Below are 27,582 nucleotides of genomic sequence, written 5' to 3'. Positions count from 1 at the left end.
CATCATTCCCTCCAAAGAAATCCCAGGGCTGATCTCCTTCAGAATGGACTGGTTGGATCTCCTTGCAGTCCAAGGGACTCTCAAGAGTCTTCTCCAACACCACAGTTGAAAAGCATCGATTCTTCGGCACTCAGCCTTCTTCACAGGCCAACTCTCACATCCATACATGACCACAGGAAAAACCATAGCCTTGACAGCTTAGTGGTTTCCCTACTTTCTTCAATTTGAGCCTGAATTTTGCAATAAGGAGCTAATGGTTTGAATCACAGTCAGCTCCAGGTCTTGTTTTTGCTCAGTATAGAGGTTCTCCCATCTTCACTGCAAAGAATAAAATTGCTGTGATTTTGGTATTGACCATCTGATGATGTCCATGTGTAGAATTCTCTCTTGTGTTGGAAGAGGATGTGTGCTATGACCAGTGTGTTCTCTTGTCTAAATTCTGATAGTCTTTGCCCTGCTTCATTTTATACTCTGAGACCAAACTTGCCTGTTATTCCAGGCATCTCTTGACTTCCTACTTTTGTATTCCATTCATCTATCATGCAAAGAACATCTTTTTTGGTATTATATCTAGGAGGTCTTGAAGGTCTTCATAAAAGCTTTCAACTTAGGTTTCTTCAGTATTAGTGGTGGGGCAAAGACTTGGATTACTGTGATACTGAATGATTTGCCTTGGAAACGAACTCAGTTCATTCTGTCATTTTTGAGACTGCAACCATGTACTACCTTTCAGACTCATGTTGACTATGAGGGGTACTCCATTCCTTCTAAGGAATCTTACCTGCGGTAGTAGATACAATGGTCATTTGAATTAAATTTGCCCATTCCTGTCTATTTCAGTTCATTGATTCCTAATATGTTGATATTCACTCTTGCCATCTCATGTTTAACCACATCCAGTTAACCTTGACTCATGAACCTAACATTCCAGGTTCCTATGCAGTATTGCTCTTTACAGCATTGGACTTTATTTTCACAGCAGACACATCCACAACTGAGTGTCCTTTCTGGTTTTGCTCAGCCTATTCATTCTTTGTGTAGCTATTTCTCAGCTCTTCCCCATTAGCATCTTGGACACCTATCCACCTGGGGGACTCATCTTTCAGTGTTATATCTTTTTTCCTTTTCATACTGTTCGTGGGGTTCTCATGGCAAGAATACTGAAGTGGTTTGCCATCATCAAAAATATATGATAAATGAAGTAGTATTTTGACATCCTTTTGGGAATAAAGTCAGAGAATTTAAGAACTATCCTTGTAAAGTCTGATGGTTTTTTGATAGTGTAGTTGAATTAAAGTATAAGAATAGATTTTCCATACATATTGGGGAAATACCTGTGAGCAGTTTGTTGTTTACTCCCAATAGTTATTTGATAAAGTTATTTTACTTGCGAACATTTCTTGGCAATTATAAATGATTAATCCATGTATTATATATGTATCAGACTAATTCTGATGTTTATATGTAAATAGTTTTATGTTTGTATTCAAGTAGGCCTTCAGGTCTGCAGGTGGCCAATTTTTGTTTTGAGATTATTTTCGAAAATGCCTTTGTTATTCTCGGCTATACTGTTATTTTTCAAAATCATTTAAAATAATTTTCTGGAATATTTTTAGAAAAGAAAAACTTACTCATATAACTTATGCTTGTGTCAGGAATTTCTCTCTAATCAGGTTTTCACTGGTGCTTGACTGTGTGCGTGTGCACACATGCGCCCTATTGGCATATTTTCACTGCTTCGTATTTGAATAGTAAATATTTTGAAATATCCATAAAGGTCAGTGATGTCAGAAATATCTTCAGTTGTGGAACATAGCACATGAAAAAGGCCTTTTACAGTTATTTTCCGCCATGTAATTAGCTACTTTACAACATATTTTTAATACTGTTGGTTTAGAATACATAATATAAATCCTTTTATATTATAAGACATATGTGCATCTAAGACACTAGAAATTATGCTCTCAGGATTGGTTTGGTTATTCTTTTGAAATGGTCCTTCTCTCCACTGTAGAGGCTTCTCTACTGTATCAGAGCTCCTTGTTGGGTGACATGGGCTAGCTGGTGTAGGTATGTCAGCTGGGATGCTCAGTCATATGTATGTGTGTGTAAGTTATATGTGTCTGTACATACATGTGTGTGTTCTCAGAGTCAGGTTTAAACATGCTTATTCCTCATATACCTCTTTAACTTCAAGACTTAGCTTCGTTTCACCTCGCTGTGGGTTCCCTCAGTTTCGTGCTATAGTTTATTATTTTCATTAGAGCCCCTATGATGATATTAGGATTTCAATTTGATACATGTTAGCGGATATGGACTTTAATCACACTTACTTTCAATTCAAAATGGAGGTATTCATACCGGGTCATTGGAATAGCTATGCCTTGTACATGAATTTATTAACTAATATTATAATAATGCCTTTGTTGTCGTTGCTCTGTCACCAAGTTGTGTCCAAGCCTTAGTTCATGTTAACATGTGGTGAACATCCGCTAGATTGTATCCATTATTGTTATAATTATTTTACTTGTTTATATTCTCCCTTTTGTTGTTCATGAGCCTCTTTAAATCAGGTATTGTGATATATGATTTGTAATGCCCTCAATTTTTGGCATATATTAATATGAATTGGATAAGGCAATGGCACCCCACTTCAGTACTGTTGCCCAGAAAAATCCCATGGATGGAGGAGCCTGGTGGGCTGCAATCCATGGGGTCGCTAAGAGTCGGACATGACTGAGCGACTTCACTTTCACTTTCCACTTTCATGCATTGGAGAAGGAAATGGCAACCCACTCCAGTGTTCTTGCCTGGAGAATCCCAGGGACAGAGAAGCCTGGTAGGCTGCACTCCATGGGGTTGCACAGAGTTGGACACGACTGAAGCGACTTAGCAGCAATATGAATTAATAACAGAATATAGGTACCATGTAATAAATGTCAGTAGACCCTCAATTAAGACCTGCTAGCTATTGCTTGCATTATATTTGAGTTGACTTCCAATTTCAGTAATTTTTAGTTTTTCAAATGGTGGTTTTGATCCTTCTAGAGAGGAATCCACCTAATACATCACTTGTTATTCTCAATAAATAGTATTTTGATTTTTTGGTATTAATTATGAGGGAAGCAGAGAGAAGCATATGGTTATGTAATACATTTGACAGTCTACTAATTTGCTCATCATTGAGAAATACTTATTGATTATATATTTGCTTTGACAGCCAGCTATCTGTTATGAACCAGATTATGAACTGCATGGGGCAGTGATTATGATATCTGAATGTACACGCTAGATTAATGAGTTTTGCTGGTCAAAACTGTTGTTCAGTAAGACAAGATATTCATTACAGATATCACATTAATTCTCTTGTGTCTGTATCAATATGTCACAAATGCCAGTAAAACAAATCTGTTTACTTCTTTGATCTATCTTTCAGTTGTACTGTAAAATCTGCCTCTGTTAAAACTTCTTTGGGTTCAGGTGTATGAAAAGACTGAATGTGAACGTGTCCTAAAAATACCTCCAATCGGATATTTTTCTAATTCTTGTTAAATATTTGGAAATTGCAAATTTCATTGAAATGTCAGCTGTAATTAAGTGTGTGCCATTTGTTTTCCTACTCAGGGTTTACAGTTTGATGGAATGTTTTCCTCACTATTTAATAAATATTTGTTTTATTTCACATTAGTTAATTCAAAACTGGGTAAGAGCAACATATTTTAATCAACTATTGTTGTGATGGACTAGAAAACAAATTTACTCCCTAAGCACACAGTTTACTGTGCATTGAATGGGGTTTCTCTTTCTTAGCATGGGGAAACTAAACATAGAAGGCAGAAATTAATAGGAAAGCCAAGTATGTTGACTGCATACTGAATGAGGCAACTTATTTGTCTTGACGATGTCATTGCTCTTTAGTGTATAAAATTTGTAATTACCCCATAATATATACACCCAGCTATGTTCAGACAACACCCATTGAAGTAAAGTAGTGTGGAAATTTCTAGACTTTGTGAATTATGCATGTATAAATAGTACCAAATGTGTGTTTATCATGATTTTATTTTCATTTGTTTTCAACACTTGATGTTTGCTTTTCTCTGTATAAATCAACACAACCACATTTATATTTATAAAAAGTGCTGGGAAGTGAAGTGGAGATTAATAAGTAGCTGGGACCCTGTTATTCTCTCCTGCCAGCCTCTTAAGATCCCCAGAAGTTTTTCATATCTTAAGGATAATGGTTTACAACACACCCTGATACAGTTAGGGGAAGACTGTTAGTGACTCCCCTCCTCCCACCGTTTCCCATGTGAGAATGGAAACTCTGGTGTGGCCAAGTTACTTTTGGCAGAGTGTAGGGTTATATGCAGTAGCTTTCCATGCAACTACAAATTGCACACGCTCATATTTGTGCTGCAGTCTAAATCACATAAATTAGACATATGAAGACAAGATTTAATCATCTTGTCATTCCTTTGCAATACAAATCAGATTTTTGACTATGCAGTCCCAGTAAAATGGCAATTACACTTGAATATGAGCATAGCATACAGTACTTTTCAAACCATTATATTGAGCACAATATATGTACAAGAAAGGCTTACTTCGTTTGCTGTGGTTACTTTCTTTTAAAGGTTTATTTGTTCCCTGTCTGTATAGAATGATTGGGTGTAATGCAAGCCGAAAACAGATGGAAAGTGTCATTGCTCTGTCAGTGTGCTCTGTCTCTGCCTTCTCCCTCAGAAAATGGGCTGTTTATTCAGTGCACTCTGTGCTTAAATGATTGTGCAAAGCTTCAGGGTATACCATACTCCATGTGGGACCTTCCTTAGTTCTGAGAAAGTTTGCTTTTTCTGTATTGTCTGTTTTTCTTCCTGGTAGGCTACAGTCCATGGGGTCCCAAAGAGTCGGACACCACTGAGCGACTTTCCTTCCTTTCCTTTCCTGGGTGGAAGCATAATTTCAGAGAAACATAGAGCTGGAAATGGGAAAGGACAATTTTATAATGGAGAATTTTCAAACGATTTATATGTAACTAACTTGAGAGTCCCTTGGACTGCAAGGAGATCCAACCAGTCCATTCTAAAGGAGATCAGTCCTGGGTGTTCTTTTGGAAGGACTGATGCTAAAGGTGAAACTCCAGTACTTTGGCCACCTCGTGTGAAGAGTTGACTCATTGGAAAAGACTCTGATGCTGGGAGGGATTGGGGACAGGAGGAGAAGGGGACGACAGAGGATGAGATGGCTGGATGGCACCACCGACTCGATGGACGTAAGTTTGAGTGAACTCCGGGAGATGGTGATGGACATGGAGGCCTGGCGTGCTGCAATTCATCGGGTCACAAAGATTTGGAAACGACTTAGCAACTGAACTGAACTGAACAAGTCCAAGGGGGTTATTGTCGGGTAGGAGTTATTGATGACCTTACAACAGTGAACTCTCTTAATGGTTTTTTTATAGACACTATACTGTGATGCCCTAGAGGGGCTTCCCTGTTGGCTCAGATGGTAAAGAATCTGCCTGCAATCCAGGAGGCCTGGGTTCGATCCCTAGGTCAGAAAGATCCCTGGGAGAAGGGAATGGCTACTCCAGTATTCTTCCCTGGAGAATTCCATGGACAGAGAAACTTGACAGGCTATAGTCCATGGGGTTGCAAAGAGTCAGACACAGCTGAGCAGCTAACACTTTCACTGTGACACCCTAGAGTGGAGCTCCTGTTGTCTGTATTCTTAGGACTTTTCCTGTAAGAAACATACAGTCATGGTTGAAGGTGGTGTGGAGTAAGTGCAACTTGGGCTAGAGTAAGTCATTGCTTTTTCCTAGTTCTGGGGGAAGTTTAAGTGGAAGTAGGAGACTGAGCACTTGATTATAAGCATAGGGAGTATGGATGGGACTGACATTTGTCGAGTAACTAGTATGTGCCACGTAGTGAACTGCGGTCCATATATTGTCTACATTCTCATTTCCGGTGCCCCTTGCCAAAGGTTTTATTTTACCAGCTTAATAAATTATGAAAAGGGAGTACATGAAAGTGAAGCAACCTGCCCCAAGTCACGTGACCTCTAAGTGTTCCTTCTCTCTGGCATTTGTGCCTGCATCTTTTCCATGACCATCAGCACAGCCTGTCTTACAGGAGTAGACATGCCATTCATTCATGTGAGATCCCAGAATTCTTGGCATAGAAGAATCCCTGAAATTTCTGTGTCATCTTCTGTATTACCCAGTGAGCAAAGGATAGGGGGTGGAACTTTGTCCCTTGGTTTCTTCCTGGAGAAAGGAAGGTAATGCTTGAACATAGGTATGTAATTATAGAATGTATCTAGGAAGTAATCTCCATTGAAGCATTGTGTGCTTTTCTTTTTTAATTCATCAGATCTTTGATATGATAATCTGGTATTAATAAATTGAATAGAAATTGGGTTATTTTTTATAAGGCATTGCTTTCTCTATGGACTCTACCTAACACTTGTTGAAGTGACTTCAGTTAAAAGTTTGAAAATTTCTCAGTGGAATACAAAGAATTATCACTGTTTAATCTTTATTCATAAATCATGAAAATTATGTGTATTTCATATGTAGATGTTAGATTATGGAATCGCATATACTCAAAATGGACAATAAGCAACTTCCCTTTTCTGTTTATTGTGAGAAGCATCTTTACAATAAGATATTCATATAGATGTGATTTCCTGACTGCCTGTGGCCTATGTTTAAAAATATCTGAACCTCAGTTTGCTTCTCTGCAGAGAGTAATGTGTATGCCATGGAAATCCGTGTGTCTTTTCTCAGCAGTAAGATGTCTCATGCCGTACAGGTTCAGAGAAGATACTGCAGGTGTCACCTGTCACCTAGCAACAAGCTTACTGCTTTGTGTCTTTAGTGTCTTATCATTTTAAGTCAAAATAGCTCTGAAAGTGTAGCACTTAGATTTGCATTTGTCTCCAGAAATATTTAGATTAACCTTCAAATATTTTTAGTTCCCAAGATAACTCACCACGACAGATGAAACAGAAATAACTTTAAATGAAAAAAGGCAATTTACAGATCAGAAACCTTGATACAGAGTAAGGCCAAGCTGGATCCTCTTATATAATATCTCAGACTGAAATGCACAGGCCTGCCTATGGGTTTGCTAATCAGCTCTAAAAGTTATAGTAACTGAGTTGAATGGTATATCCATCTTTATAACTTGACTTTTTTTGTATCAGTGCTTGAACACACAAGATCCCAACTAATGAAGTAGTGATTTTGTAAAGCTGAATCTGGAATTCCAAATGGGATTACTATTCCAGCACTAGGATTCAATTATTTGAAACAGAGCAAACTAAATTCCCTCTGGGCAAAAAGGAGTAATACCCTGACTAGTCAGATGTCTATAAATACTTATAAAATGTGTTTTTCTGTCTCTCCTTAAAGATACATAAAGGGATTCTCAGAGGGACTAGCAACAAGTGTACTTGTGGATCCTGAAGTATTAACAATGTATTAACAGTAGCCTTTAAATATTGAGAACATAATAGATCGTTTAAGTTGTGATGAAGAGCTAGCAGCCTGTTACCGGAGGGTAATATGATGCCTGTACTCTGAGGTAATCATTCTGAAGTAACTCCTTATTCATTAAGAAGGAGAGCATGCACTTTCATTCTGGCCAAGGTCATCTCTGTTATCTAGGATGCGTGGTTTGTGCTCAGTCGCTTAGTCATGTCTGACTCTTTGGGACCCCATGAACTGTAGTGCACCAGGCTCCTCTTCCCATGGAATTTTCCAGGCAAGAATACTCTAGTGGGTTGCCATTTCCTACTCCAGAGTATCTTGCCGACCCAGAGATCGAACCCATGTCTCCTGCATTGGCAGGCGGATTCTTTACCACTGAGCTGATATTCTCTTTGAATTTTTATCGAAGCTGGCTGGCCATGTGTGAAAACCTTAGGGAAAAAACCAAGAGTTAGAAAGTGAAGAATGTGGACAGTCGTTCTTTATTGCTTATAGCTACTGAAGAGAAACATGTATAAGTAGAATTTCACTAAAAGAAATAAAACTAATACAATATTGTAAAGTTTAAAAAAAAAAAAGAAAGAAAAAAAAATAATAGATAATAAGGACCTACTGTATATGACAAGGGCCTCAATATTCTTTAATAACCTATATGGAAAAGAAATCTCGAAAAGAATGAATATATGTATATGTATAACTGAATCACTTTGCTGTATACCTGAAACTAACACAACATTGTAAATCAATTATACCCCAATAAAATTTTTTTTAATAAAAAAATAAAAAGCTAAAAAAAAAAAGGGAAAATAAACAAGTATTTATGAGTGGTTCCAGGAAGCAACATTTTTGTTTAAAAGTAAATCTAAAATTCTTTCTAAAATATGTTATGCCTTTTGTTACTTCTTGTGTTTTTCATATTGGAATAAGATGACTGCCCTTGGTTTTTCCTCACCTGAATCACTTTTGGAGCCAGGGAAACGAAGCCCAAAAGCAAGCGTGATGAGTTTCTTGATGAGGACAGTGGACGTTAAAACTTCCGGACTTAGGAAAGATTTACTGGATAATTTCACAAACCTGTTCGGCAGAGTTTAGTCATCTTTTAATTAGAAAATTGATGAGATAGTAACTGTTATTGGAAACATGCCAATTTTCTATTTTATATCATGGTTTGGGTTTTGATGGGGATTTGGGGAACAACCCAAAGGTCCCTTGGCAGGAATAAAATTGGAGCTCCTTCTATTATATCTGGTGGTCTTAATTTGGGGCCATTCTGTTGTTTTCTTGTTTAATATTTGGGCCATTGATGGAGTGATAATTCTTACGAGTACTTACATATATAATAGTGCAGATTGTTGTATTACAGAAATTGCTTGGTGAGGGTGTATAGGATACATAAGGTAAATCACGATTATCTTTGCTTCTGTAGAGAATGAAGTTGAGCCTCAAGTTGACTGAGTTGTTCACTGTCACATGCTAACAGATGATAGAGGAGAAACAAGGGACAGGTTTTCTCAAGCTTAAACTGTGTCTTTGTTTTCTGTCATTTGTGCCACTTAAAGTGTGGGATGGGCACCACAGAGCAAAGGACAGTCGTGAGTGCTCGTTGAAGAGCTTGAGTTGAATGGAAAACAGAAGTTAGCATTGTACCAAGCTGTCCCCAGGTTTAAAATATACTGTTGTTGTTGTTGAGTTGCTGAGTTGTGTCTGTGTGTGACCTCATGAACTGCAGCATACCAGGCTTCCCTGTCCCTCACTGTCTCCTGGAGTTTGCTCAAACTCATGTTCATTGAGTCGATGATCCCATCCAGCCATCTCATCCTCTGTATCCTCCTTCTCCTCTTGCCGTCAATCTTTCCCCACATCAGGGTCTTTTCCAATGAGTTGGCTCTTCACATCAGGTGGCCAAAATATGTACTGAAGTCTGCTTTTAAATTGTAGGTGGTTACAATGATAAGCTGCAAACAGCCATGCCACAATATTTGAGTCTAATTCAGGGGTTTTATAAGGACCCTACCATTATCTGACTTGTTACTTTGCATATGAAATTAACCTCTGCTCATCATTGTCAAATGGATCTTAAAATTGTTGATGTGCTCAACTTGCAGAACTGGTTTCAGAACAAATACTATCATTAGGATACTTAGCAAACCCCCGAATGCTGTGAAAATGTATAATATTATGTATAACTCACAAAATTCAATGTTTATTGTAGTCTTAGCTTAATTGCATATAAAAAGTACAAATTATGTAGTTAAGGCCTTAGTTCCTTGGTTAGACTTCCCCAGTGGCTCAGCAATAAAGAATCTGCTTGCAGAACAGGAGACATAGTAGATATAGCTTCCATCCCTGGATTGGGAAGATCCCATGGAGAAGGAAATGGCAACCCACTCCAGTTATTCTTACCTGGAAAATCCCATGGACAGAGGAGGCCAGCAATCCGTGGGGTCACAAAGAGTCGGACATGACCGAGCACACATGCATGCAAATTCCTTGGTTAGGAAATATCCACACACTTGATATAAAAGGGGGTTTCCTTTTCTTTCCTCTTCCTTAGCTTCTCTTACTCATTTGACAAACCTTTATTAATCTCCTAAAGTTTGCAGGGCAATGGGCTATGTCCTGGGAAGTAGATGGTAATAGAACTAGGTTAGCATGTGCTGCTTCTGCTGGTGGGAATAGAAATTAGTGTGAAAGTGATGTTTCTCGATTGTGTCCAACTCTTTGCTACCCCATGGACTGTAGCCTACCAGGCTCCTCTGTCCATGGGATTTTCCAGGCAAGGGTACTGGAGTGGGTTGCCATTTGCTTCTCCAGGGGATCTGCCCAACACGGGGATTGAACCCGGGCCTCCTGCATTGCAGGCAGACGCTTTACCATCTGAGCCACCAGGGAAGCTAGCGTGTATATAAAAAGCAAGTTGAGTAATATATTTTGAAAGGCTGAAAAAAGCCTATATTACTCTGATCCAGGAATGATACTTCTGTAACTGAATTCTAAGACAGTAATTAAAAGTGCACACCAGGCCAGCGGGGTACAGTGGTGTAGGATATGGATTCCTGGCTGAGGGGTGAGTGGTAGAAATCTGTACTAGGCTTCCCTGGCCAGGCCCCACCTCCTGATGAGTCTGTCTGTGTCTTCCCAGAGACGGCATCCTTTCTAGTTTCCCAAAGGCATCTTTCAGGCTAGCAGAGGTCCTGATGTACATGATATACACAGAAGGGTGTGTATTATCAGTAATAGTAAAAACTGTAAACTACTAGACAAAAATGAGAGAGTAAATAATCCTGTATCTTTATAATGGAGTACTATGAATTTGGAGGTAAGCATTAATGAGTTGAATGTCATGTCAAAATGTTCTTAGTTTATTAAAGTGTGAAAAACATTATGGAACTAGAATGTAAGCTAGCAGTGAGTTTTGAAGTACCTGATACATTCTGCTGAGAAGTTGCAATTGATGGATTGAAATACGTTTTGAAGACTAGAAAGGACAAGACGTATTTGATAGAAACATGGTGTTCTAGATAACTTCTAGAGCAAGGGATATCTTTCAAGAGATAGACTATTATGATTTCATAATATAAAACAGAAGAATTATCCTTTGAATTTCAAGAGAATATTTCTGTTTGTCCTTGTCATATTAAAATATTGCATTTATGTTCTGTTGCTTCTTAGTGGCACTTGTAGGGGTGAAAACTGTACAGTGTATTACGGGATGCGTTTTTGAGTCAGAAGAGGCATATCTTTATAATATGGAGGGAGAGATGAAAGGAGACAGGGAAGGAGGAAGAAAGAGTCATTGCTTGATCAATTGATTGATTTAAAACTGGAATGAAATTAAAGGCCACTTCATCTTACAGACCAAGCCCATGAAACATGTACATTCTGGTATATTTCTTTTAAGGCTTTATGAGTTTCCACACATTTTCTGCTCGGATGTGTGGAAACACATGCAGAGGAAACATGGCTGGATACTGCCTGTGTAGGCATTGGCACAGAATGGGAGCTGCTCAAGAACTCTAAGGCGTGTCCCCTCTTGAGTGTAATTCCAAGTGAAAAAAAAAAAAAAAAAGAACTCTGCCTAATAAGCTGGCTTAACTGAATGCCAAAAAAAATTTTGCCTCGTGAAATGGAAATTCTGAAGCAAGTTACATAATACTGAGAGGGCATAAATAGGAGGACTTTTAAGATGTATCCAAATGAGGCAAATGGTCTACTGTAATTGAAACTCTCCAGTCCAGCAATATTTAATTTTGTTTGCTGAGATCCACATGGTCTTGGGGATTTGGAAGCTTTTAGAGACAACATAAATATCTACTTTATGTTTGTTTAATTTTTAAGTAGTGACATATTTTAACTCAGATCAATTGTTAAAAAGTTACTTGGGTATTGGCCAAGATGGAATCACCAAAAAGTATTCATATTAATTATTCTGCATATATGTATCAGCTATAAAGAGGCGAAAGGAGACAATTTCCTCTGGAAAACAGTGTTTCTTTAACAATCTTTTAGTTGCTAAGAATAATGGAGCCAACCATTTCAGCTAAAACATTTGTGACTTCTCTTTCAGATATTAAATTTTCTTTTAAACCAGTTTCTGCCATTTTACCCCCACCCTCTCTCCCTGTTTCATCCCTCTTTTTCTTTTTCCCTCCCTTATCTTTATACAGATTTCCATATCTTGTGCCCAGGGTCTGTCAGTAGTGTCAAAGCTGGAATTCTCTGTTTCTTCAGTTCTCCATTTCCCCCTTTACATGGCTGCTAAAGAGGAGGCAAAAACCAAAACCGTTCTTCAGCTATCACTTTTATTATGTCACTCCACTAATCAAGAGCTTAAAAAAATTGCAGACTCAAGATTTTCTTTTCTTTCCTCCAGTGGCAGAATGTTATCAACATGTGCAACTTTTTATCATTTTAAAATTGAAGTACAGCTGAAGTGCAATATTACACAAGTTACCAGTGTACAGTATAGTGAGTCACAACTTTTAAAGGTTACACTCCATTTATAGTTATATAGTTATAAAGTTTTGTCTATATTCCCTGTGTCATACAACATAACCTTGTAGTTTATTTTATAATAATAGTTTATACTTAATCCCGCTTCCATCTCCATACTGATAACCACTCGTTTGTTCTCTTTATCTGTGAGTCTGCTTCTTTTTTATCTTCAGTAGGTTGTTGTATTATTTAGATTCCACGTGTAAGTGATATCACCCAGCCTTTCTCTGTCTGACGTATTTCACTTAGCATAATACCCTCCAAGTTCATCCATGTTGTTACAAATGGGAAAATTCCATTCTTTATGCCTCAGTCGTTTTTCATTGCATATGTATGCCACATCTTCTTTATCCATTCATCTGTTGATGGTCATTCAGATTGCTTCCTTATCTTTGCGATTATTTGCATTATTATAAATAATGCTGCCATGAACTTTGGGGTTCATGTATCTTTCTGAGTTAGTGTTTTGTTTTGTTTTTGGATATATCCTGGAGTGCATTTACTGGGTCATATGGTAGATCGAATTTTAGTTTTTTGAGGAACCTTCATACTATTTTCTCCAGTGTCTGTACCAATGTACATTCCCACCAACAGTATACAAGGGTTCCCTTTTATCCTCACCCTTGCCAACGTTTGTTATTTGTGTTCTTTTTGTTGATAGTCATGCTAACAGGTATGAGGTGATATTTTATTGTGGTTTTTAATTTACATTTCCCTGCTGGTTACATTTTCATGAGCCTGTTTTTATCTGCATGTCCTCTTTGTAAAATGTCTACTCAGATCTTCTGCCCATTTTTAATTGGGTTACTTGTGTTTTTGATGTTGAATTGTATGAACTATTTATATATTTTAGATATTAACCCCTTAGCAGTTCTCATTAATTTTTTCATGTGCTTTTCTTTCAGGATCAATGTGACTCTAGAAACAAATGGATGAATGAATATCCATATGAAGAGGAAAACAATAAAGGTTGGTCAAATTGTATAATTGCAGTGGCAGTCCTATTTTGAACATTAATTTGGGGCAATTATTTTCATTAGTGCACTGCTTTGACTATGAAGCAAAGGTCAACGCTTAGACACATTCATCTGTCTATAAAGTGTAATTTTTTTAAAACCCCTAAGTATAAAAAAATTATAAAGAAGCTAGATTTTTTTGTGCAAGTCTAGCTATCATCAGTTTCCAGAACCAAAACTGTTTTAAGAATCAACTTTAAAATGATAATTAGAAAATTGAAACTGATCACTGGGACAAAAAAAAACAAGCCAGATTTTCCTACGACAGGCATAATATTCATCTCAGCTCTGTATGGCATATGATTGCTGTCAAATGCTGTCCTCTTTGCAGCTGCAATCTTGGCTTTCTTCAAGGATAGGATAGGATGTCTATGAGAGGCTTTTACCTTTGGCTATTTCATAGGAAAGTTCAGGTATAAATTGGAGGATAAAAAAAATCCCATGGATTTCAACAGTTATCAAGTGCTAGCTATCACTTTGTGGTATTTATTTAAACTTACCTTGTACTGCATACTGGTTGTAATACAAAAGTCACACATTAATACTAAGAAAATGCCAATATGTTAAACCATTTCCATTTCATAAAGTCTGGTACAGAGGCACGTGACTCACAGCCTTATATAGCTGCACAGCACGCACAATTTCTTGCTTTCCTTCTTCCATTGCTCCTGCTACTTTCACATAAATGTACATTATGTCTTTCTGCCCGCTCACCTTCACGTGTGTGCATGCTAAGTGGCTTCAGTTGTGTCCGACTCTGTGACCCCATGGACTCTAGCCCACCATACTCCTCTGTTCATGGGCTTCTCCAGGCAAGAATACTGGAGTGAGTTGCCATTCCCTTCTCCAGGGGATCCTCCCAACCCGGGGATCAAACTCAGGTGTCTTATGTCTTCTGCATTGGCAGGCAGGTTCTTTATCACTAGCGTCACTTGGGAAGATGGTGCTACTTACAAATGATTTTTCATATTATATCTTTCACTTGAAGTTGCCCTCTTCCAACTCAGCATCCATTCATGATAAGAAATGTTAACAAATTAGGCCTAGAAGGAACATACCTCAATAAAAATGTGACAGGCCCACAGCTAACATCATACTTAGTGTTTAAAGTTGAAAAGCTTTTCCTCTAAGATCAACAAGAGTGCCCACTCTTACCACTTATATTCACTATAGTACTAGAAGTCCTAGCTAGAGCAATCATGTAAGATAAAGAAATAAGTTACCCCAGTTGGAAAGGAAGATGTAAAATTGTCTTTATTTGCAGATGCCTTGATTTTATATAGAGAAAATTTTAAAGACTCAAACAAAAGACTGATAGATGATCAGTGAATTCAGTAAAGTTGCAAGATACAATATCAACATATACAAAATTCAGTAGCATTTCTGTAAGCAACAACATTTCTGAAAAAGAAATAGATTCCACTTACAGTAGCATCAAGGGCTTCCCTGGTGGCTCAGATGGTAAAGCGTCTGCCTGCAATGCAGGAGACCTGGGTTTGATTCCTGGGTCGGGAAGATCCCCTGGAGAAGGAAATGGCAACCCACTCCAGTATTTTTGCCTGGAAAATTCCATTGACAGAGGAGCCTGGTGGGCTACAGTCCATGGGGTTGCAAAGAGTCAGACACAACTGAACGACTTAAATTAATTTTCACAGTAACATCAAACACAATAAAATACTTAGGTATAAATTTAACTTAGGATGTGAAAGATCTCTATGCTGCAAACCACATGACATGGATGAAAGAAATTGAAGAAGTCAAATGGAGAAGTACCTCATTATTTATGGATTGGAAGAATTAATACTGTTAAAATGTTAATATTACTGAAAGCCATCTATAGATTCAGCGCATTCCATATCAAGATTCCAATTACATATTTTATAAAACTAGGAAAAGTGTCTGAAATTCATATGGAACCACAGAAGCCCTTGAGTAGCCAAGGAAATATGGGGAACGAAAAAGCAGGCGTGTCTCACGTTATTCTTTCTGATTCCAAGGTATGCTGTAAAGTTATAGTCATCAAAACAGCATGATACTCATAGAAAAGAAACCAGCAAATAGACCAGTGGAACAGAATTGAGAGCCCAGAAATAAACCCAAGCATATATGATCAACTAATATTTGACAGGGGAACCAGGAATACTCAATGGAGAAGATGGTCTCTTCAATAAATGGTGTTATGATAATTGGATTTTCATGTGTGAAAGAGTGAAATTGGACCCATATCTTAACACCTCTCACAAAAGTTGGACCAATCAATTACAGACTTAAACGTAAGACTTGAAACTAAGAAACTCCTATAAAAAATATAGGAACAAAATTTCTTGACACAGATCTTGCTAATGTTTTGGATATGATACCTAAAGTACAAGCAACAAAATAAACAAATGGGATTATATCAGACTAAAAAGTTTCTTCACCATAGGAAGCCATCCAAAAAGTGTAAAGACAACCTATAGAATGGGAAAAAAAATATTTGCAAACTATATATCGGATGAGGAAGGGTTTGCTATCCAAAAATGTAAATGTACTCTTGTTACTCAATAGAAAAAAAAAACAAACAAACCCAAATAACCAAATAAATGGTCAAAAGTCTGAATATGACATTTCTCCAAAGATGATATATCAACAGCCGGGTTCATAAAAACATGCTGAATATCATTTAGGCATTTAGGGAAATGCAAGCTAAAACTACAGTGATATAACACCACACACCTTTAGAATGACCATAATTAGAGACGAGAGAATGCTGCTGTGGATGCAGAGAAAAGGGATGTGTGCACTACTTGGTAGGATTGTTAATTGGTGCAGTCACTATGGAAATTTTATGGAAGATCCTCAAGAAATTAAGACCAACTACCATGTAATCCAGCAGTTCCACTTCTAGGAAATGTCTAAAGGTAATACAAACACTCAACAAAAGATATATGCACCCCCATGATCATTGCAGCATGATTTATAGTAACCAAGACATTGAAACAACCTCTGTGTGTGTCAACAGATGAATGGGTAAATAGGATGTGGGGTGTGTGTGTATGTATATATGTGTGTATATATATAAAAACATATAATGGAGTATTAGTCATTAAAAGTGAAGAAATCCTACTATTTATGACAATACGGATGGACCTTGAAGGCATTATACTAATTGAAATAAAGACAGATACAAATGCTGTATGATCTCACTTGTATATGGAATCTTTTAAAAAAAATGCCTCTTTCCTTCCTTGCTGAAATTTCTACTTTATAATATTTGTTTCTGGAAAATACTCTAGAAGGGAGTATCAGTTCAGAGATGATACAAGGGAGATTTCTGGGTGTATGGTAATGTTCTTTTTTAATGAGCTTATTATTATCTATATAGATGAATTAACTTTGTAAGAACTGAGTGCACTGTGTACTTACTTGCATGTGGATTAGTGGTGTGTTTGTAAACTGACTCGAGGGCTTTGGATGTGAAGGCCTGATCTGTAGCGTTTGTCAGTTCCCATGGTGTAAATATTCCCACCGGTTTCAGTGGTTTAAAAAAGAACTTGCAAGATTCTTAAAATTTAACAATTGGCTCTTAGGAGCTGGTGATGAGCTAACTCCAGCAGCTACTGATAGTTGCATTTATAATGTAAAGATAAACAGTTTTCTATACTCCTAACCAGAGATCAAATTGCCAGCATCCACTGGATCATGGAAAAAGCAAGAGAGTTCCAGAAAACATCTATTTCTGCTTTATTGACTATTCCAAAACCTTTGACTGTGTGGATCACAAGAAACTGTGGAAAATTCTGAAAGAGATAGGAATACCAGACCACCTGATCTGCCTCTTGAGAAATTTGTATGCAGGTCAGGAAGCAACAGTTAGAACTGGACATGGAACAACAGACTGGTTCCAAATAGAAAAGGAGTATGTCAAGGCTGTATGTTATCACCCTGTTTATTTAACTTATATGCAGAGTACATCATGAGAAATGCTGGACTGGAGAAACACAAGCTGGAATCAAGATTGCCGGGAGAAATATCAATAACCTCAGATATGCAGATGACACCACCCTTATGGCAGAAAGTGAAGAAGAACTAAAAAGCCTCTTGATGAAAGTGAAAGTGAAGAGTGAAAAAATTGGCTTAAAGCTCAACATTCAGAAAATGAAGATCATGGCATCCGGTCCCATCACTTCATGGGAACTAGATGGGGAAACAGTGGAAACAGTCAGACTTTATTTTTGGGGGCTCCAAAATCACTGCAGATGGTGACTGCAGCCATGAAATTAAAAGACGCTTACTCCTTGGAAGGAAAGTTATGACCAACCTAGATAGCATATACAAAAGCAGAGACATTACTTTGCCAACAAAGGTCTGTCTAGTCAAGGCTATGGTTTTTCCTGTGGTCATGTATGGATGTGAGAGTTGGACTGTGAAGAAGGCTGAGTGCCAAAGAATTGATGCTTTTGAACTGTGGTGTTGGAGAAGATTCTTGAAAGTCCCCTGGACTGCAAGGAGATCCAACCAGTCCATTCTGAAGGAGATCAGCCCTGGGATTTCTTTGGAAGGACTGATGCTAAAGCTGAAACTCCAGTACTTTGGCCACCTCATGCGAAGAGTTGACTCATTGGAAAAGACTCTGATGCTGGGAGGGATTGGGGGCAGGAGGAGAAGGGGACGACAGAGGATGAGATGGCTGGATGGCATCACTGACTCGATGGACGTGAGTCTGAGTGAACTCCGGGAGTTGGTGATGGACAGGGAGGCCTGGCGTGCTGCGATTCATGGGGTCGCAAAGAGTCGGACACGACTGAGTGAACTGAACTGAACTGAACTGAAGACAAATAGGGCAAATGTAGTAAATTCAAATAGTCGCAGCTCATTCCTCTGTCACCATGGAAATCTTCACTCATTATCATACAAAAAGTTCTCACTTTCCCTATATATGAATTTAATACTGTATTTATGTTTTTGCTCAGTTGTTATGAAAATTTTATGTTTGAATAGATCATTGTTAAGTTTTGTATGTTTATACATTTTGACAATGTCCTTGTTCTATAACTATGACATAGATATAACTATATAACTATAGATATAACTGTATCTATGACATAGATATAATTATGACAACTGAGGATGATGGCAAAGAGAATCATTGTGTTAATACTTACCCTGAGTATAAACTGAAGATGCTATCTTGATTAGCTATAATATATTATGTGTGATTCATTCTAAATGATCATGCCTCATAGCTTACAATTCATGAGTTCAGAAGTCTTTGAACTCATTTCAACATTTTTCACTCATTTCATTGCCTCCCTTTGAACAGAGGGAGGCATAGTGAGTGTTTCACTTAATGTGTTTGTCCCGATGAATTACATTATTCATCATGCTGTTTTTTATATTTTTAAATCTGTGTTTTCAGGTATAGAGGCTTTAGAACAAATTCACTGATACTTGTTTTTAAACCTGCTTGGTGTTAGTTTTCATAAGGTCTGATTCAGAGAGAAAATTGCAGTTTGGACATTTATCTTTTCTATACTTCACATATATTCCCAAGGTCAGTTTTAGGATGACGTTTTTAAAATGTCAGCAGTGGATGCAACATTGCCACTGTCTACATAATTGAAAAGGGATTTGAATATGGCTCTTAAAACTATTTTGTACGTTTCCAATTTGCCAGTGGTGATAAAATCTTGCCAGAGCCACAGAATATGATGCGGTGCCTTTCTGTGTAGGTTCTAACATTTAAAGAGCCTGAATAGCATTTGTAAAATTTCTTTTGTAGCCATATCAAGAGTCTTCTAGAAGCAGTCTTCCTCTCCCTTTCCAATCAATCAATAATGTATAAATATATATAGTGTATAAATATATATAGTGTATAAATATATATTTATATAAAAATATACTTATATAAATTCACATTAAATTCTTTACTTAGTTTTTAAATTCTTTCTTTTTTGCCCCTATACCATCTGCCATTGCTGCTGCTGCTGCTGCTAAGTCGCTTCAGTTGTGTCCGACTCTGTGCGACCCCATAGAGGGCAGCCCACCAGGCTTCCCCATCCCTGGGATTCTCCAGGCAAGAACACTGGAGTGGGTTGCCATTTCCTTCTCCAATGCATGAAAGTGAAAAGTGAAAGTGAAGTCGCTCAGTCGTGTCCGACTCTCAGCTACCCCATGGACTGCAGCCTACCAGGTTCCTCCGTCCATGGGATTTTCCAGGCAAGAGTAGTGGAGTGGGGTGCCATTGCCTTCTCCCCATCTGCCATTAGATAATATTAAATAAATTCTAAAAAGATTCCAGTTACCATTAATTTCTACTCACATATATCAGCATAAAACCTGGTCTATAAGCATATTTTAGCTCTTTAGCATATTTTAGCAGTTTCTCTCATTGTGAATGTTTGTGGACATGACTCCAACAGACCTGACTTTGCTCCACTGTTTTCCAGCCATTTCAATATGTTACCCAGTACTCTGAGCAGCTGGTTCAGAGCAGGTGTCCAGAACATATGCATGCATATACATTAGTCCAGCTTATCAGAATTCATGTTCAAACTTTTGCTCCGGTGTTGGCAGTGGGTAAGTTTGGAAAGCAAGAGGACAATAGCTTACCTTTCTGAGAAAGTTTTAATTCCCTACCAAAATTTTGTTTCATAGCAATGGACAGGTATAATGTGGTTACTTTAAATTTCTTTTCCATAAAGTTTCAAGACGTTCTTCACACAAAGTAGAAAACTGTACCAGCAACAAGCCAGCTTTTTTTCCATTTTGAGCTAAGTTGGCATAATTGTTGAGAAAGCCTGGGTTGGTATAAGTGAAATCTATCATCAGCGCTGGGCTACTCTGCATTTAGGTAGTCACCTGGATCATAAACATGGAATCAGAGAAAATGAGATCTTGCTCTGCAGTTCTTTGTAGTATCTTGGGCCAGTGACTTCTTTCTGAATTTTAATTATCTGAACTGCAGTGTGGAAAAATAACACCTGTCCTGCCTATTTCAAGAGTTGTAATGGGGTGAAAGGAAATATGACATATTTGTGAAAATAATTCAGAGCTATAGAGTCCTAAAAGTGAGGGTGGTGCTTGATACTCTTATTTATATAGCATAAGCCAGAGATTCATGACTTTCTTGTATGATGTCACTTCAAAGTCAGGTGTTTTAAGAACTGAAAGTGGCCACGAAGGTCACTGACTCTAACATGTGCTTGGTATGGCTTTCTTCCGTAAGGGTTGGTTGATTACTTTAGCACTGTATCTTGAGTACTCTGTGCAATTTCTTACTGCATGTGGCAGTTCATCCTGTTTCCAGGCATATCTAGTTATAATAAAAGTTATTTTCTTGAGTATAATCAGTAGATTTGATAATGGTCCAAACTAATAGGTGTATCTCATATTTATTAAAATATCATCCTTTGTGAGGTCATTCTTCTATCAAGTCCCTTAACTCTTCACTGTCTAGTTTCTTAGATCTGGGATATAAGAACAAAATGATATACAGGGATTTGAGAAAGATTGTGCCATTATTGAAGTAGGATAAAAGCTTTATTAGTTGAAAAGATAATGCATTGCTCATTTTAAAAACATTAAAGCATACAAAGCCCTATCACTTCCCTGCCTCATACTTGTTGGCATTTGGTGAGCATTATTTACAGCATCTGTGTGTGCATATATACAAGTAAATAGAGATGGTTTTGCAAAAGTAGGACCATATTTATATTTTGCTTCTAATATAGAGTTATTTTTTGTTTGCTTCTGATGTAATGGAAGATTTAGAAGCTGGGTTTAAACCAAAGGAATTTACTATTTTTAAGTTAATATCCTTTCACCAAAGTGACTGTATTACTTGAGAATTAAGAGAAAGACCAGAAAACAAAGAAACAAACAAAAAAACCCTCTTTGTATTCTTTTATTTCTGTCTTTTTTAATGACTGAATTTAACTCTAAACAACATCTTTTGACTTTTTGCTTTGAAAGGTGGGTAGATTAATGACATTTCTTTTTAACTTGCTTTTCTTCTCTTCTAAAATTTAGATTATTAATATTTATTTTCTGATTGTTAACTATAATTATCAAAACGATTCAGTCTGAGTTCTTTTTCTCCGAAGTGTGGGATCACTTTCTTGTCATCTGGCATTTGGTGTCACTGTGTAGCCTGAAGCAGACTGATCTTTGCACTTGTTCTTGTTTTCCTTTTTGTTCAGATGTCCATGGGCTATTTTTAGTAAGCTAGAAAGAAGTTCAGTAACTTCATCAGTTTTTCTTTTTGTTTTTTTCTCATTCTGTATCAGTTTTTCTTGGATCTTGCCATTTAACTCTGAGAAGCAGACTCTCATTTTATGCCTTCATATTTACAAATTGGGCTTCCCTTGTGGCTCAGCTGGTAAAGAATTCGCCTGCAATGTGGGAGACCTGGGTTTGATTCCTGGGTTGGGAAGATCCCCTGGAGGAGGGAAAGACTACCCACTCCAGTATTCTGGCCTGGAGAATTCCATGAACTGAAGGTATCTTTTTGTTTTCTTCTTTATTAACTCTGAAGGTAGGTATAACATTTCTCCTTGTTTTTTTTGTATTATCTTTAACTTTTTAATTTCACTTAAGTGTTCTTTCCCATTCAGTATTTTTTCCTGCTATATTTTTAGTCAAATTCTTTGTTATTTTTTAGTTTCTAAAGTGACTTCTCATCTCTGTAGTATTTTATAACCCTGTCCATTTATTTTCATCTGATTCAAATATCTTGTATTTTATCATTTGGGCCCTTGTATTTCTTTCCTGAACATTATTTTCTTTTAAAGCAAGAGCCGTTTGTTTAAATTATTACTATTATTACTGGGTCTGTGAAGTGTTATTTAAATTCTTCATCTGTTTCCTTGGGTAGTTCTTCTTATGATGTTTGTTCTTCATTGGCCTCTTTGCTCCGTTTCTGTCTTGCTTTTGATATTTGCTGCTTTTATGCTCAGTTTCCTTGTGGCCTGGCTCGGTTTTTACCCATCTTTGAATGGGGCCAGTAGTTTCCAATGTGGCAGGTGGTATTGTGGGTAGGGGCACCAACCATTTTGGACAGGAGCTAGCTGTGATGGTTAATTTTGTATGTCAGCTTGACTAGGCCACAGGGTGCCCACATACAACATTATTTCTGGGTATATCTGGGAGAGTATTTCTAGGTGAGGTTGGCATTTGAATCAGTGGACTCAAAAAGCAGATGGCCCTGCCCAGTGGTGGGCATCATCCAACCTGTTGAGAGGCCTGAATAAAGCAAAAGTGGAGGAAGGGAGAGATCAGTCCCTTAGCTGCTTAAGCTGGGACATTAGCCTTCTCCTGGCCTTGGACTTGGTTTCCCAGGCCTTTGGACTTGGACAGGAATTACACCACTAGATTTCCTGGTCTCCAGCTTGTAAATGCAGATCACGGGACTTCTCAGTCTCCATAATTACATGAGCCAATTTTTGCAGTAGATCACATATCTCATTTATAGATGTTTTGTGTTCAGGTGCTCAGTCATGTCCAACTCTTTCTGGCCCCTCGGACTGTAGCCTGCCAGGCTCCTCTGCCCATGGAATTTTTCAGGTGAGAATACTGGAGTGAGGTGCCATTTCCTACTCCAGGGGATCTTCACCACCCAGGAATTGAACTTCTGTTTCTTGTGTCTTCTGCATTGGCAGGTGGATTCTTTACCACCTGGCGTATACCATATATATACACCATATTGCTGCTGCTGCTGCTAAGTCGCTTCAGTCGTGTCCAACTCTGTGCGACCCCATAGACGGCAGACCATGAGGCTCCCCCGTCCCTGGGATTCTCCAGGCAAGAACACTGGAGTGGGTTTCCATTTCCTTCTCCAATGCATGAAAGTGAAAAGTGAAAGTGAAGTCGCTCAGTCGTGTCCGACTCTTAGTGACCCCATGGACTGCAGCCTACCGGCCTCCTCCATCCATGGGATTTCCCAGGCAAGAGTACTGGAGTGGGGTGCCATTGTCTTCTCCATACACCATATACCACATACCATATATATATACACACGTATACATGCATACACACACACACACACACACACACACACACATATATATGTCTCCTATTCCATTTCTTTGGAGAATTCTCACTAATATAAAATAAGCTGTCAGCATTCTGTGAGTGAAACAAACAATGACGAGCCAAGTAACTGCAGCATACCCAGTGAGCTCAGGATTTTATTTCCTCCAGAAGAAAGCCATATGTATCTATTTTTTATCAACATAGAGTAACAATTTGGAAATCCCTAGTTAGACCCTGAAGCCAGAGGCTGAAATACAAAGTAGGTACCCCCAGGTATGTGAGTACATCCCAGCATTTCTTCAGTAAAAGGAAATAATGCATACACAGTTACTGACCTGAAAAGCAGATTTTCTTAAAGTCAAACAGACCCAATTAACATGACTTAAAATGATGAAAATGACTATTTTAATGAGAATATAGTAGCTAGCAGACAGTATGCAAATCCTTTAGCATTTTTTTCTCACTTGACTTTCACAGTAACTGTATGGACATATAAAATTAACCATCACGTCTATGCGGTAGTGTGAATGGGTTTAGCAATCATATACTTAGAATCTGTTATTTGTTAGTTATTGGGCTACAAAGACAAATTATATTTAGACCCTGATTTCAAGGTTACATCATCTCAGGAAAAGGCAAATAAGTAACTACAATCTTGATTTGGAGTTGGTGTGGGCCATAGATGGCTTCACTTGTGAAGTGACCTTTGACCTGGGCCTTGAATGATGATGTCACATTGACTGGAAGAAATAGGAGAAAAAGTCATAATATTCTGTTTTAAAAAAAAAAAAATCTAAGTAAATACAAAAGTATATTGTCTTTCCTTTGGACACAAAAGTGCCCTGCATAAATGTAATATTCAGTGATGCTATTCAGTATTTCACCCAAAATCTACTGAGGCTCATTTATGTGTCTAAATTCATTTTTATTTCCCTCCTCCTCTGGCTCTCTCCTTTTATGTCTGTCTCTCTCACATTTTCATTCTCTGGCCTTTTGATTATAGTGGCTCTTCAGCTAAGCTTTATGTCATCCTATTTAGAGTACATTATGAAAGTAGTTTATATAATGTATTTTGCCAGAAATTTTCAGGAGTGATCATAAAAATGATATGAGCATCTTTTAAACATAACCATTTCAGTTGAACAGTTTTGATTTAATGAGAACATCAGAGTATTAAAGCAACAGGGTGATTGTTGAAAACATTTGTTGAAATATAACATCTATCTGGTTAATTTTGTTATTATCAACATCTGTGCATTTTTTTTTTTTTTTTTTTAAAGTGTAGCCTCCTTCAGTTTTCTCCTGTTGATGTTAGCTGAGAATTTATTACTGTTCTCGAAAGAGATATTTGTTTAGTAAAATCACGAATAATTATTGACTCAACGTTGAGAGTGATTCTTTACCTTATGCATAATTTGGTCCTTCAGTATAACTTATGGCCTAATAGAAGTGAAACTCACAAATATTACAATTTAAGAGTCAACTGGTTACTTATATTCACCATACTTTGTTTTCCTGGAATTTTAGATCTGGTACCAAGTTCTGTATCAGGCAAGATTTACTCAAAGAAATAGAACTATGGGAGTGGTAGAGAATATGGGATTTATTATGAGCATTTGACCATATTTATTTGTAGAAATTAGTTAAGCAAGTTAGGCAGATTGTTGCTTCTGTATTTTGGATATTAGGCCTAAATCCACAGGGCAAGCAGTTGGCAAATAAGGTGCTGGAGAATGGGGGTGAACTAAAAGCCCTGAGGATAAGCTGAATCCACACAGACTCCTTACTGCTCACTAGGCTCTCACCTCCAGGATGCTCTGGACCGCAGGGGAAGCGGGCGCCTTCACTGAGTCAGACATATCAGGGTCGAGAATCAGATAAGCTGATGGAGAGCCTGTAGGCCGGCCCCACCTCTAGAGCCCTGCAACCATCTTCCTCGAGTGATGGGAACAGGAGGGCTGCTGCACTTCTGCCTTCTTGAGTCCCACCAAATGCTCCTTGTCACCCAGGACCAGTGCTGGCAGTGCAGGTGGAGCTCAGCCAAACTGTGACGGTTCATGACGATTCATGGACTCCTGAGTCCACGTTGCCCATTCTCTCCATTTTCCTGCAGGGGTCTCCTTCCCAACCATTCCCGCTTTCTGAGTACTGGACGCCATCTGTCTTTTCTGATTCCTGCCTTCTAGGTTGTTACTTCCGTTCCGGTCCAAGGACTGGAAGCACTGTACTTGGGAGCCAGGCTTGTAGTGGAGATAAGCTTCCACACAGAGAAGTCTCACCAGCTCTGGACAGCCACCTCCCTGGATTCACTGTTTTAGAGCTCTGCCCATCTTTTGAGAAACACTAGGATCTCTGCTACTCTTTGTAGTAGCAGCACAGCACAGTAGCATAGTAGCACAGCAGCAGCAGCACAATTTGTGTGATCCTGGTCTTTAAGGAATGTGAATTTCACTTACAGTTCAGTTTAAAAGTAATGCAGTGATTAAAAAGTAACTAAAACTCAGAGCAATCTAGTAACCATCAACCCATAAACTAGAATCAATCAACCTCTCCCCTGCCCCCCACCCCACACACCTTATAAATGTAAAAATATAAACTGGTATGTTCTACCAATATCTGAACTTTTTTTTTTTTTAAGCAACCTAATTGCTCTTAGGCTCCAAAATCACTGCAGATGGTTAACTTCAGCCATGAAATCAAAAGACATTTGCTCCTTGGAAGAAAAGCTATGACCAAACCTAGACAGCATATTAAAAAGCAGAGACATTACTTTGCCAAGAAAGGTCTGTCTAGTAAAAGCTGTGGTTTTTCCAGTAGTCATGTATGGAGTGAGAGTTCGACCATAAAGAAGGCTGAGCGCTAAAGAATTGATGTTTTTGAACTGTGGTGTTGGAGAAAACTCTTGAGTCCCTTGGACTGCAAGGAGATCCAACCACTCAGTCCTAAAGTAAATCAGTCCTGAATATTCATTGGAAGGACTGATGCTGAAGCTAAAACTCCAATACTTTGCCCACCATATGCGAAGTACTGACTCATGGGAAAAGACCCTGATGCTGGAAAAGATTAAAGGTGGGAAGAGAAAGGGGATGACAGAGGATGAGATTGTTGGATGGCTTCCCTGACTCGATGGACATGAGTTTGAATAAACTCCAGGAGTTGGTGATGGACAGGGAAGCCTGGGGAGCTGAAGTCCATGAAGTCGAAAAGAGTCGGACATGACTGAGTGACTGAACTGAACTGAACGTATAGATACAAAGGACAGACTGTCTTATTCATGTTTATAAACAACTCTCTGCTCCATGGTGTACTCATTCTGCAGAGGAGAAAATGATGGACGTTGGTGGGAGTCTAGCTTCTTCCCAGATTTTTACTTCCATCAGTGATGACCTTTATCATTCTCTGAAATTGTGAGAGACTTGCCTAAGGTTGCACTGCAGTTAGTAGAATGTCATGTATTTAATTTTTGTTGCGTAACATTTATTTGTATATCATTTCTAAAAGTGCCATTTAGAAAGGCCCCAGTAGAGAAATAATTGTGGAGGTGGTACTTGTGAAGGTATTTGTTTGGGAGGAGGAGAGGTTGAGTGATTAGAGGTAGAGGATAGTAAGTGAAAGTCGTTTTAAGCAATTAAATGATTTCCACTTATAATGTCTTCTGGTTCTATTATGGATCTGAAATGCTTGCTCATCTAACTAGGTAATTATTGCATCACCATCTCACCTCTTAATTCTCTCCATAGAATTTGAAGAAAACAGATATCAGATTTTAAGAGATGACCCTGACATGCAGTTTCACAGCTCCCCAGCCCACTGCTGGCTAGCTTGGTGCAAATAATCAAGGGGAGATAAAAAGAGAAAAGGCCAAGAGACTTCTGTGTTGCAACTCAGAGTGTGAATTGACTCCCCTTCCCTGTTTCTAATCAATTATGCAACAGTGCTTTTCTTTTTTTTTTGCTGGAAACAATATATGTTGTTCTAATGCAAGAATTTAATTATAGTGCAGTCTCTAGTGCTTTTTGAATGAGAAATTAAATCTCCATGTTACTTTGCCTCTAACTGTGA

The 27,582-nt window shown here is 38.1% G+C and overlaps 1 protein-coding gene across 1 annotated transcript in view; it reads left to right on the top strand.

Annotated features, from left to right (window-relative positions):
- The window catches only part of KLF12 (KLF transcription factor 12), a 439,404-nt gene that overhangs the window by 63,708 nt on the left and 348,114 nt on the right, over positions 1-27,582 (top strand). The window contains 1 exon segment of the mRNA XM_070380584.1: positions 13,399-13,462. Coding sequence (XP_070236685.1) covers positions 13,430-13,462 — 33 coding nt within the window. The 5' untranslated portion in view covers positions 13,399-13,429.

This window comes from Bos mutus, chromosome 12 (assembly GCF_027580195.1).
Source record: "Bos mutus isolate GX-2022 chromosome 12, NWIPB_WYAK_1.1, whole genome shotgun sequence".
NCBI lineage: Eukaryota > Metazoa > Chordata > Mammalia > Artiodactyla > Bovidae > Bos > Bos mutus.
Note: the sequence above shows the minus strand (reverse complement) of the source record. Positions and strands in the feature narration are given on the sequence as shown.